This window comes from Thermobia domestica, chromosome 17 (genome assembly GCF_964235325.1).
Source record: "Thermobia domestica chromosome 17, izTheDome1.hap1.1, whole genome shotgun sequence".
Lineage (NCBI taxonomy): Eukaryota > Metazoa > Arthropoda > Insecta > Zygentoma > Lepismatidae > Thermobia > Thermobia domestica.
The window spans coordinates 165,887,325-165,901,900 of NC_137470.1; the positions used below are offsets into that span (position 1 = coordinate 165,887,325).

The 14,576-nt window shown below is 35.7% G+C and overlaps 1 protein-coding gene across 1 annotated transcript in view; it reads right to left on the bottom strand.

Moving 5' to 3' along the window:
• LOC145674473 (motile sperm domain-containing protein 2-like) overlaps positions 1–14,576 on the bottom strand; it is a 218,885-nt gene that overhangs the window by 17,870 nt on the left and 186,439 nt on the right. Inside the window, exons 9-10 of the mRNA XM_081744586.1 lie at positions 13,349–13,546; positions 10,108–10,233 (exon numbers count right to left, since the gene is read on the bottom strand). Coding sequence (XP_081600712.1) covers positions 10,108–10,233; positions 13,349–13,546 — 324 coding nt within the window. The remainder of the gene's footprint in view (positions 1–10,107; positions 10,234–13,348; positions 13,547–14,576) is intronic.

Below are 14,576 nucleotides of genomic sequence, written 5' to 3' on the forward strand. Positions count from 1 at the left end.
AAATATGGAGTCTGAAGTAAAAAAGAAAGTGAATAACTGGAAACAAATCATTGATCGTATTGTTAACGTTACTCTTACGCCAGCAGCGTCCAACCTAGCATTTCGAGGTCATAGAGAAGAAATAGGGAAAGCACAGTGCAAATTTTATATCCGTTATAGAATTATTCGCTAAATATGACCCTGTTTTGGAGCAACTTATCAGCGGGCCAAAGTCATCTGAAAAGTATCTTAATCCAAAAATTCAAAATGAAATAATCGAACTTCGGTTCAAAAAAGTAAAAGACGACATATTACATGAAATAAAATCTGCGCAGTTTTCCCTATAATTATGGATACTTCTCGAGATATTACTAAGAAGGACTAGTTAAGTTAAATATATCGATGTTACTATTGAGAGGGATCCATCTGGAAAGCCCTCTCAATTAATGAATCAAAATTAATGAGAGTTTCTTAGGATTCAAATATATTACCAATCATACGGCTGTTGGGTTAGAAACAGAAATTCTGAAAATATTGCAGCAGAATGGATTTTCATTGTCAAAATGTCGAGGCCAGGGGTATGATGGGGCGGCAAATATGTCTGGCATTTACATGGGCTTAAAAACAAGAATTCAAGAAAAACAAAACAGCGTTAAGTTTGTTTACTGCGCTGCACATAATTTGAACTTAGTCCTGAATGACGCTGTATCATCTGTGCTGGAAAACAAAAACCTTTACGACATAATTGAGAGAGACTATGTGGTTTTCAGAAAGGGCACCATAAGATGGGAACTGTTTTCAACGTTTTCACATTCATTAAAGAAACTTTGTCCTACGCATTGGTATTCAAGGTTTGATTCATTGAGAGCTTTACGTTATTCATATTCAGTTATTATGAAGCCTTAACGACACTTACGCTTCAGTTCAAAAACACTAACGAAGTAGATGAGGCGAATAGTTTAAAGAAACAATTAGAAAAGTGTGAATTTATTTAATAAGTTGTCCTTCGTACTAAAATACTTGAAACTATGACTTTGATTTCAAAATTTCTTCAGACCAAAGATGTTGATTTTTACCAGGCATCAGCCCTTCTTCAGAATGCTACAGATACACTATCTAATTACAGAAATAATTTCCAAGATGCAATATTGTCAGCTACTGAACTTGCAAAACAATGGGGTTCCGGCATAATATTTGAGAACAAGAGGGTTCGAAGAGTCAAGAAATATTTCGATGAATTAGTTCAGGACGATCGTTTGACAAACCCGCAAAGACATTATCAAGTAACTGTATTTAATAATGCCCTAGACATCGTTATACATCAAATGCAAATTAGATTTGAATCAATGGAAGAACTAAGTGAGCTATTTATTATACTAACCGATTTTATCTCCTTATTTGGATGAAGAGTTAACTTACATAGGAAAGCAATTCGCTTCTTCTTTTCGTATGAAGAGGACCTGACAGAGGATTTTGCATATTAAATTCAAAGTTTTAAATTGGTTTCACACAATGAGATAAAGTTGAAAACAATAATTCGGGAACTAGCATATCTCCTATTAATAGGTAACTATACTTTGGCTTCTAGTATTCCAGACGTATGTACAGCTATTTTTGTCATTTCTGACCTTACCAGTGACTGTTTCTACTGCAGAGCGATCTTTTTCAAAATTAAAATTGATAAAGAAATATTTACGCAGCTCCATGTCTCAAGAACGGTTGACCGGTCTCAGTATTTTAAGTGTTGAATGTGAGAGAGCAAGAGCAATAGATGTGACTGAAACAATAGAAAATTTGCAACCAAAAATGCTAGAAGATTACGCCGCTTCAAATGAACTTCGACATTCAGATGGGTTTGCCTTTTTTGGTTAGTATTAATTTTAATTATAATTTTATTATATTGCATATTAATTATTGCATATATGTTAATTATGATTTATTAACCATTGTCTTCTACAGCGACCTAATATAGTAGGAAGTTAATGGGCATGGGAAGTGGGGCCCAAAAATAAGCCTACGGGAGGGGAAGGGGCCATTTTTGCGTTACGCTACTGCGAACGCTTATGCTATTTCCCAGACAGACTCGGTGTTTATTTGCCACAAAACCCATATCGCACACCCATGGTTTCAACGGAGGAACTTTGGCCCCAGAAGTGAACGCTATATCGACTACGTCACTGAATTTGTGCTTAATATCAACATGCGAAATATTATAAACCCACAATCTGGAATATGATCGATCGTTTGGACCAGCTTCCTTCATTTAATGTAACACACGATGACCTGTCAGTAAGAAAGGGGTTTGCTTTCCTAGTTCTAAAATCTAACGATTTTGGCGAAAAGTAAGCTATAGTACAGCAACATAGGAATATGATGCAGATCCCATTTACGATTTTTTTCCTACAGTAAAGATATCACGATGTCAACATTAAAACAAAAATTACACATTATGAAAATTCATTACTTTCACAATGTACTGGAAACAAATTATTATTATTTTACGATAATTTGTACCGCAAATTTTTACTATCCCTTCATCTTGTTTTTCATTTCACTGCGAATTACTAGATACAATAAATCAGTCTTGGTAACGTATTTTTGGAAAGGGGTGTTAGCAGAGGTTTCCCTATGGGATACACCCTCCAACCCTCAGAAGTATTCGTGACCCCTCTCAAAAGCTTCAAGTTATAAAATATTTTTTCAGTCTTATCTGAAAGAATCATGTTTTATAATAGTTTGAACATTTCGTATTGGCACTGAAAAATCATACAAAAGTTTCGCTAAAAAAATGATTGAAAAGAGAAAATGAAACTTTATTTGAACTAATGTACCATAAATATTGTTTGCAAATTGCTGCATCATTTTTAATGTCAGAATAATTTTAAAATAAAACTAAATATTATTTAAAATTTTTGATGAAAAATGGTTAAATATGTACCTATATATGAATAACAATTAATCAATATTGCATTATAAGCACGAAGTAGAAAGTGTGCTTTGTTATCTGTAGACGTATCCCATATTTAAAGATAAAGAGTCCGATAAAATTACTCTGGTTATCCCCTGAGTACTCGTATCCAATGAATCTGCTGATGTGCAACTTTATCGGCTTTTTTCGTAAACGCATATGCACTTTCGAAATTAATCTGCTTGAGAATTAAAATACATTACAATAAAAACACAGAAGCTCAAATACAAATAACCCTATTCTAAAATCCTTTCACTTATGTCATAAGCTACCCTTATTTGATGCAGAACACGAAACTGATAAAATCGAAACTAGTGGGAATGAAAAAAGAAAGAAAGGTTGGAATTATATGTGCGTTGACAATGAATTTCCCATTGGATCAGTGATCCAACTGCATTTTGTGGATGACTTACCAATATATTTCACTGCATAAGCGAAAGCAAAAATCGTTAGTCGAAAACAGATAAGTTTCAAAATTAGAAGTTGCCAATTAAAAAAAACAAGCACTCAACCATATCCGAAATCGTTTTAAAATTTTCAAATCAGATGTTTTTAAAATCTCATTTTTAGCAAATTAGTGTAGTAGCTTAGCGACTGGATCATGCAAAATGTGATACCAACATGCCACTTTCAGGGATGATAGGCCTATTAATAAGAAGTAAATCCTGATACAGAACCACCTCGGCGGGGGTCTTGTTTTACGTTTATGACGTCATCAATATGGACGCCAACGAATTTCCACTTAACTGAGTTTAAAAATGTATAACTCCATTACCATTTAAGGTAGAATCTTCGTTTCTCCTTTATTTTGCAGAGAATATATTGTGCCTCTATTGTCATTATAAATACTTGCCTTATATTGTGGCCATTTTTAAATATGGCGTCTCAAACTGGAAAAATGTTTATTTTCAAAACGATTTTTTATGTTTTATAGCAAATAACTTTGAAACGGCTATGATTATGGAAAAATACTTTGAAACAATCGTCAAAGGTCATTTCAATAGCTTTCGAACGCGATCAGAACCATTGATGTATCTCAACAAATAACTGAGAGAATAAATTTTTTGTAGGACTAAATGTCGAACTTTCGTGAATAATGTTCGAATGTATCCGTAGATGTAGTTGTATGGTATTTGTAGTTCCATTGGTCCTTTTATAATAGGAACATAGTACCGCTATCAGTATGTTCCTTTTAACGTGGAGAATAGTAAATCACAAGTGTTTATCTTCTGTCCGTGCTGAAAACCCTTTATAATGTCATAAATCCAAGATGGCCGCCGCGGTTTATCTCCGGTACGAGAAGTGGGAATTTCTCGCCACAGAAAAATAATAGAAACATGCAATAACCGCCAATCTCTTTCTTTGGATGTGAAGAATCTTGACATAACATGTGATTGGCTCCCCTTTGTGTCTAGAAGCCAGTATATTACGTCATAAACACAGTATGGCGCCATGGCTTACATAAGGATTATGAAAATTATTTATTTCTCGCATTAGAGAAACGATAGAAACGTACAACAACCACCAATATCTTTTTTCATATGTAGAATCATAAAGTAACATAAGTTATTGTCTTTTCTTTGAGGTGAAAGGCGAGTATATGACGTCATAAACCCAAGATTGCCGTCGACTCTTAAATTTGTGTTATGCGTAATATTATATTATTTATTTTTCTCGGGCCAATTGAAATTTTGTTACACTTCCATGAACTTTGAATCACTTTTTTTTATTTGCTGGACAGTATTCGAACGGCGAGATTTTCCTCCTATTGTAGTGCATTGGATCAGATTTGTCTCTGGATGTTCACCCTAGATCATATCAATTATGCACGTTGGATGTCAGTATTCGTAAAGTCTTTGGGAGAATTGAATGTACGAAACCTACAAATATATGCTGAATTTCAGAATGGTAATTTTTTTGGGAAGAAACACAAACAGTAAATATTCCTACATGTCCCACGACCAGTTACATGAACAATGTAATAAGGATCTAAAATGTGAAGGAGGTGCAAGTGGTCTATTTGATAATGAAAGTGCTCTTTTGCGTTGGATGGTTTCGCTACCAGTGATTGCAGGATTACTAACCGAATTTGAGAAAGAGGCAGAGGAAGTGATAATTCAGATTATCACAGTCATCATGAAGATACAGACGCTTTTTCCTCTAGTTCAAAAAACATGTGAAAGCTTTAATAAATGCATGTGAAGATGATTACAGAAATACATTTGCTCAAGAAAATGGTGCCCTAATATGCGTTGCCACATATGTTGTTATGGATGAGAAAGCAGATGAATCTGTCTTCAAAGCAGAAAAATCGGGAAAGCAACAGTACAAAACATTTGTTCGGAAACGGCTCATCGAATGTCAGACGCCTTTAAGAGAACCGATTAAAAGAAATAAACTTTCGCTTTTTCACACATCGCAAAAAGAAGGAACGAAGAAAGGACTCAAGGAGTCAATTTTAAAGAGTGACTGTAGCCTGTTTTCTCGTTTATACATAGCTTGTTAAAGTCGAGGTGGAGACATCAAAGATTTCTTTGCTCACGAAAACCTTTCGTATCCTCCGTCACTCTCTTCAAATGGTCAATTGCGCAAGGGAACAAAATCAGGTGTTATTTCTTGCTTAGAACTACTTGGAACATCATAATACGATGTACCTAGTATTTCGTGTATTATATTTGATGGAGCAGTATTAGCTCACATGCTGAAGCCTATTCCGGGACAGACGTTTTCTATGTATTACACTAACACATTTCAACCATTTTTAGAAAAGTTTGCGAGTGATGTTGTCAGAATGGACATAGTATTTGACAATTATGATCCCGACAGTCTGAAAAAAGAAGAACGAGACCAACGAGGAAAAGGACCAAGAATACTTGTGAAAGACTCCACACTGACTCCAAAAAATGGGCATTCTTTTTGAATAATTCTGAAAACAAAACTGATTTATTTCGACTTCTGTGTAAACACTTACAGAACATAAGATAGTAAGAGAGAGTGTGTGTGCATGTGATGATACCGCATCAGCAAACTCTAATATGGACGTAACAAGCCTTATGCCCTGCAAACAAGAAGAAGCAGACACACGCATGTTCTTGCATGCATTGCATGCCAGCAACCACGGACATAAGAATATCTCAATTAAAACTGTCGATTCTGATGTTGTTGTTATTTCCGTTGCTTTATTCTTTGAGCTCAATGTATCATACTTGTGGATTGAATATGGGACTGGTAAAAATAAGAGATTTATTCCTGTCTATGAAATTGCAACAAGCCTAGGAATGTCTCACTTAAAAGCCCTGCTCTTTTTGGCACGCATTAGAGGGTGTGACACAGTGTCCGCTTTTGGTGGTCATGGCAAGAAGACAACTTGGCAGGTGTGGCAAGAATTCCCTGAAATAACGGATACATTCACCAAACTTTCAGTTACTCCTGCTGAAATTTCAGCACAGGACTTTGCAGCTCTTCAACGCTTCACCGTACTCCTGTACGATCGCTCTAGTTCTTTACTAAATGTTAACGACTGTCGACAAAGATTAATGACGAAAAAGAATTGTTCTTACGAAGGGATCCCATCAGAGACAGCCTTATTTCAACACTGTCTGCGAACTGCCCTACAGGCCGGGTATTACTGGTCTCAAGCTCTCGAGAAAGTGCCCATAATACCCGAAATTTGTAAAGAGGTTGGAAGAAGTGGATCGTGGTTATTATTCTCTGTGGTCCTTACTTCCAGAAGTTTCTGCGCACTGTAGAGAACTTGTTCGCTGTGGTTGCAAGACTCTTTGTCAACACTCTTGCAAGTGTCAAAACTTGGGGTTAGTGTGCACTTTATTGTGTACCTGCGATGGACATTGTGATTGAGAAGATCATTTTATTGTGAATTGATGTTGTCTAAATAAGAAATATGATTAACAAAAATTACTTCCCCTAGTTCTCTGAAGTACGTTTCAGATGTTAAGTTAATAGTCATACTATATCACTAATATTTTCTCTTCTAAATTCTTAGCATATTTAATTGTATAACTGTTCATTGTGTTTAAATTTATCTCTCGCTTATATACTGTTAAATTTATACATTGAGTCTGTTTCTGAGCGGTGGTTTGAAATTTGACGCCTTGTGCCTCGACCTATTTTGTAAAATAATATGAAAAGCATAATTTTCAGACAATTACATTCTCATTGGACTGATTAAAAATGTTTTAAATGTAAAATATGTCTTTCGAAATGCACAGTTCCCATATTCCTTGGAATTTTCATATTGCGCAAATACTAGTACAAGCTTTATACTTTCATATAGCGCATAATACTTTGTTTAACAACATGAAAACTATTCACTTTCGGACAATTAGTATTAAAGAGAATATATTTCAAATTTATTTTCGAATAATGCATAATTTCAGCTTAGTTAGTTTTCAGTTTAATGCATAATATAATATTCAAAATACCTACAGCGGCTACTTTGTATATCGATGTAATACACTTAAACAAGACAAATACTAACCTTTGGGCGCAAACACGATAAACCTTTGTGTTACTTCATGATCCAAAGGAGGTTTATTTAGGGAGAAAAAATAGTGGTTTTGCACGTTTCTATCACCTTTCTTAGGTGAGAACGGCATAGTTTTCTTCATGCATATTTAAGAGTCGACGGCAATCTTGGGTTTAAGACGTCATATACTCGCCTTTCGCCTCAAAGAAAAGACAATAACTTATGTTACTTTATGATTCTACATATGAAAAAAGATATTGGTGGTTGTTGTACGTTTCTATCGTTTCTCTAATGCGAGAAATAAATAATTTTCATAATCCTTATGTAAGCCATGGCGCCATACTGTGTTTATGACGTAATATACTGGCTTCTAGACACAAAGGGGAGCCAATCACATGTTATGTCAAGATTCTTCACATCCAAAGAAAGAGATTGGCGGTTATTGCATGTTTCTATTATTTTTCTGTGGCGAGAAATTCCCACTTCTCGTACCGGAGATAAACCGCGGCGGCCATCTTGGATTTATGACATTATAAAGGGTTTTCAGCACGGACAGAAGATAAACACTTGTGATTTACTATTCTCCACGTTAAAAGGAACATACTGATAGCGGTACTATGTTCCTATTATAAAAGGACCAATGGAACTACAAATACCATACAACTACATCTACGGATACATTCGAACATTATTCACGAAAGTTCGACATTTAGTCCTACAAAAAATTTATTCTCTCAGTTATTTGTTGAGATACATCAATGGTTCTGATCGCGTTCGAAAGCTATTGAAATGACCTTTGACAATTGTTTCAAAGTATTTTTCCATAATCATAGCCGTTTCAAAGTTATTTGCTATAAAACATAAAAAATCGTTTTGAAAATAAACATTTTTCCAGTTTGAGACGCCATATTTAAAAATGGCCGCAATATAAGGCAAGTATTTATAATGACAATAGAGGCACAATATATTCTCTGCAAAATAAAGGAGAAACAAAGTTTCTACCTTGAATGGTAATGGAGTTATACATTTTTAAACTCAGTTAAGTGGAAATTCGTTGGCGTCCATATTGATGACGTCATAAACGTAAAACAAGACCCCCGCCGAGGTGGTTCTATATCAGGATTTACTTCTTATTAATAGGCCTATCATCCCTGAAAGTGGCATGTTGGTATCACATTTTGCACAATTCGGCCCTTTTATGTTGCTAAGCTACTAGACTAAATCGAAATTCCCTGACTATTCCTGGCCATCTCAAATTCCCTGACGCTTTTCGGTTTTCCAGATTTGTCACCACCCACGCAAAGGTTTACTACAATGCCAAATTTGGTCAAAATCGAATTATTTCCATCAATCGCGTTTTAGTCATCTTATATACAAAATGAAGTAAAACATAATTTTAGTTGTCTGAGGAGTTCGTAACACTGAGATATGAAAAAATAATGAGCTGTGTAGATTGCGGAAGTTCAGCTAATATATATATATATATATATATATATATATATATATATATATATATATATATACACACTAGTTGAACTCGCGCAATCTACACAGCCCATTATTATTATTTTTTTTTTTTTCTTCATATCTCAGTGTTACGAACTCCTCAGACAACTAAAATAATGTTTTACTTCATTTTATTTCGACAACAGTCCTTAGATCTTCGCCATTATTAAGGCAAGAGTAAGTGCGTTTTCGCCGTCGCTGTCGCTCCGTCGCCTGACTAATGTAATAGAATCCTCCAAAAGTTACCCCAGTGATTACGTAGTTTACAATGAACGTGAACCTCGTTTAGTTTGATTATAAGATATATAAATGTTTTCTTTCTTCTTGCATGCAGTATGTAATAGGCAAATATCTTATACATACAGCCAAAACATTCCAAACAATAAAGACTCATCTTAGCCTGGAGAAATGGTTATCCTTCGTTTTTCATTATCGTTTGGGCATGAAACAAACGCCGGAGATATACCAACCCGATATACAATGTGTGGTGTTGGAGTATATAACTCGTAAGATATGATGATTTAAAAAAAAAATCCTACTTCCAGTGTACCCCTAAGAAATGTAATAAAGAAATAACGGCTACCATTTTTTTTTTTTTTTAATATTCAATTAGAACTGAACAATCTACACAAAATTTGTAATCGATCAGTAAAAAAGGCATCTTTATAGAACCTATCGTTCCAGAGAACTCTCTGTGGACAGGATTGGTCATAAACTTTTATTGGGCTCAAACATATAAACGTAGCATTTTAATATATAGATATATACAATTTCACTGAGTTCAAAACGAAATTCGACGCCAATAACTCGGGAACCAAAGGTCTGGACACCTTAAGGTCAAGTTTGGCCAAAACTGAATGAATTTTATTGACAGCACGCGATACATAATATCCTTTTACAAAGTCCAAACTCAGTTCCTTGATAGCTAATCATTCGGGAACTAAAGATCTACACGCCATAATATTGAACGTGTTTACTAATCTCGTTACGGTCTAGAACTACGCCAATTTTCGTCAAGGTTTCGTACGATATATATTATTCTTGTAATTGGTTGTAATCACTAAAATAAAATTATTAAAAAAGGCGAAAAAAGTGGATATTCATTGCTTCCAATTATACCATATGTGACACAAGAAACAAATTCTTCACGGATGCTGTTAATACTTACATTATTACTAATAACTGTCAGCTTCTCAATTACGTCGTTGTAACTAGCATCTCCAGTTACCTCTGCAGCATTAGCCGCCATACTACATCTCAGGCGGTGTTGCTCAATAGCTCGATGTCCAGGATTCTGCAAGCACCAAAGAGGCAAAGTTAAAAGAAAGAACAGAAAATTAGGATTTAAAGCCATCTGCAACTACACTGTCATATATTCTCTTTGGTTTTTAAATTCAATAACTGTATTTGCTTGTATCTGCTAGTACTGAAATATACACTATATGTTAACCTTCGTCTACTTTAAAAATCTTTCAGTTTTACGTCCCACGGATATGCCGGCTAGGCTAAAGGAGACGGTGTTAATGAGAAATGAATGAAATGGTGAAATGAAGAAAGTGTGAGGAAACGGGAGGACTCCGAGAAAACCCACGCACGCGGTGTTTGTCCACCACAAAGCTCACTTGGCGCAAGCTGGGATCGAACCAAGGTCCCTATCCACAAGAGATGTGCGCTCTATCACTGAGCCACCGCGGCCCCTTCGTGTACTTTATTGACCTAATTCTAATCAGTGATTCTTTTGAATTAAAATACATTCTTTTTTACTTTCGAGCGACCATAGAAGGTAACAAAGTTTAATGATCGTGCGAAAAAGTCGAATTCAAGATTTCAACGAATTTACATAATCCATGGGTCCTACGATAGACAAGAAATATACAGACATACTTCCAGTGGAGTTCCGACAAACAGTTTTGTCTGTTTCTTTGCAGTGAAGCGGTCACGTTTTTTAAACCTTACTTACAATCTCAAACAACTACAACGGGCAGTAAAGTATGCTTTTAGTCAAGTACAATACAAACATCACTATCGCAAGCTTGAAGGATAAAGCTATAGAACAAGAATTTTAGGAATGATCCCAAAAATGGATGAAAATATTCTGATCTTGGGCAATAGTTAGTTTTTGGATAAGGGGCCACAACATTTTTCAACGGAACCAAAATCGAGTTTTCGTATTTTTTAGTCAGTTAAGTGATAGTTTGGGTTTGGCTACACTATGTGTAGTTCTCCAGATATAAGGCCTACAAGAAAAATTTTGATTGAAATATATTGGATCTTTTGATCCAAAAAGGTAAAGACGTGTCGAATTTACTGATGTTGAGAGTGTTTACTATATTCCCAATACATATTTTCTATTGCTGTTGGTACATATTCCTCCTCTAATATGTTAATAATGTTTATACCGGTAGTACTATTGCTTTGTCAGCAGAGCGACCATACGTCCCATTTTAACCGGGACAGTCCCGTTTTAGAAGCGTGTCCCGGCCGTTCCGTCAGTAGATGAAAAAAAAATAGTATTCTTCACGTTTTATGCAAATGAAAGAAGTAAATAACAAACCCAGTACCTTTACTCCTTGTAGGGGGCCGCGGTGGCTCAGTGATAGAGCGTTCACCTCTGGTGCTTGGGGTCGCGGGTTCGATCCCAGCTCCCGCCAAGTGAACTTTGTGGTGGACAAACACCATGTGCGTGGGTTTTCTCGGGGTTCTTCCGTTTCCTCCCACTTTCTTCATTCCACCATTTCATTCATTTCTCATAATCACCGTCTCCTTTAGCCTAACCGGCATACGCGTGGGACGTAAAACTCTCAGATTTCATTTCATTTCATTTTTACTCCTTGTAAAGGTATTAATAAATTAATAATAACAAAGAGGCAAGTATTGAACTGAAATTTCCCACATCAAACATGATTATATTTCGCAGTACTGCTCGAAAGGCAGTAGAGGTTTTCGCAGTTGCTTGGATGTTGAACAAACTTCAACGTGTTTTTCCTTTTTCATAAGATAAGGTAAACAGGAACTAATTTACGCACTGAGGTGTTTCTTATTTTTCATGATTTTTAAAATGCCGGAACTTGTCCCGTTTTCAGTTGAAAATTTTATGGTCACCCTAATCAGATAGTCAAACGAAGAGAAAGAATTCAAGTTTACATAAAAAAGCTTCGTTACTGTGTTGTACTCTCCTTAATTTGACAATTTGTAGAGAGACAAGTGTAACCTAAACTTAGTATTTCTAATTATTTCTTTCTTACAAGCTGCTGAGTAGTCCCGTGAGTATATATATATATATATATATATATATATATATATATATATATATATATATAATGGTTCCATAGGCACAAGCTGAATACCCGGTAACAGTACTTGGAAAGAAGTGGCTAGAAACTAATTTCAAACTGCAGATCTCTTCTCAACGCGTAGTTGGTTAATATACTTATGTATATGAATAATAAATACAGTAAAGAATATTCGACATCTAGAAAGGAAACAACGTAGTATTTCACAGATGTTTTTAAGTAAATTACAGGGTCTAGAAATTTGGCCATTCATGTTTTTCTATCTGGGATATGGAGATAATTTTGAGAGGACACGGCAGAGGTGCCCCAGGCGGGTTTTACGCCGCAAAGTCTGCCCATCAGAATAATTGCAGGGCGTAATTTTTCATTGGAAATAGTGCAATCAAACTGGAGAATGGTAAATTTGGAGAGATTCGATTGTTGGTACAATAAATTATGATTCTATGATTCGTAGAATGAGAATGTAACAATGGCATCCCAGAAAATTTTGTTCCTATTTCATATTACAAATCGGACTTAAGAATTCAGTGTATTATAATAACTCTCAACATAATCGTGGCGTGGCAACAAAACGTTGCAGACAGATCCATCCTTTAGGCGGGAAGCGTGCCAAGAAAAAACAAATGTGCTCTACAGGCTGTTTATTTCAGGTGTGCCCTCGGAAAATATGCGAAACATACTTCGACCCCAATCCCGCCATCCCTCTGACGGAGAAAAACCCTCCCTTTTCATAGGGAAAAGAAGTGGATGACCTCAGCTGTGTTGCCAATTTGTCATTCAGTCGTTTGGTCTTGACGAGTGAAGATCGTAGGCTACTTAGAATAGCTAACAAGATAGAGCACAGCGAAGTCCATGAAATAATTCATTGTGGTAACTTCCGCATCCTCAACTAAAAGATCTCGGTCGCAGCAACTTGTCCCTCCTTTTTCGAGGGAGGTAAGGAAAAACACACATCGACAGAAGCGCCAGAAGGGGCACACTTAAAATAGAAAGGATCTAATGACTTAAAAGTTTTTATGAAATTACTGTGCTGCAAAGTTTTATTCTGTCACTAAAACTGATTACATTACTTCTAGAGAAAGCCTCTATTTGGAAATAACTGTTGAAATTGCTTACCCTCCATAACTCCGCCACCTCCTGTTGACTAGTGTTTTCAGAATCCAAAACGAGGCACATCACCAGGAACTTGTCTCGGATCAGACTCGCTGCTGGGTACTCCGACTGTAAATAAACTTTTACCTGAGCTGACGCACCCGGGGCTAGGATTCCAATGCCAGGCCTTACTCGGAACTTCTCAGGCGATGTTGTTTTAATCTGAAATGGTATAATTTCTAGTTTAGATTTCAAAGAACAAAAGGTTACACATTTATATTACGCATATATTTGGGACTAAATTCATTACTGGAACATTGCTAACAGAAAATTCTGAGAAGAAACAGAAACGAGTTGAGTTGATTTAACGTTTCTTTTAGCAGCTAGGCTATATGAGACGGGGCCTACTGATTAACGTGGAATCCGAACCACATGAACTCCCTCCGGAAATCGAACCCGGGTCTCCCACGCCAAAGGCGCGTACGCTAACCGCTTAGCCACGAAGTATCTCAGGAACAGAGACGAATGAGCAGTCAAGTTTCAAGTAACTCGAACACACTTCTCTTTCGAAAGTCTTAAATCAGAATTTCTATATTTTTTAAAGTGGGAACCAGTTTTATTAGTAAGAATGTTCTATCGATCACCCTACTCGTGGTTCCTTCGAATGCAAGTCTTTTCTTGTTTATTTTACTTTGAGTATATATTTCGGAAAAATTCCGAAAATTGGAAAAATTTTAAAAATGAGTTCCAGTAGACAAATTTTAAAAATTAATTTGAAGAAATCAAAGAACGTTAAGAGAATATTTTGAATGAAATTGTATCAAAGTGAAAGTGTTATTTTACAGGACTGCCAACTTTTCAAACCTGCTGACCCGTACATTCACAGCTTGAGTCCTCCAAATTCAATTTCGTTAAATTAGAAACTTATTTAATTAAATACATCCATGTATGTTTTTTTAATCTATGTTTACCAATATTTGTTAGAAAAACAAAATAAGGTTTATTTGAAACTGTAATTAACATTTATTTATGAACACCCTTAAACTTACACTTGTTTTCATTTTTAGCACATTTCAATACAGCAGCAAATGCTAGAAATAGGTACTGTGGCGCCACGTAACTCAATACCGGAAAACAAAATTGCTGGTTGTATGGGGGCTAGATAATTACTATTGGGCTTCTTACAAAGTTACCACTCTGTTCGTATCTTACTTTGTGATTCTGATCAAAGCAGGGAAGGCAAATAAGACCA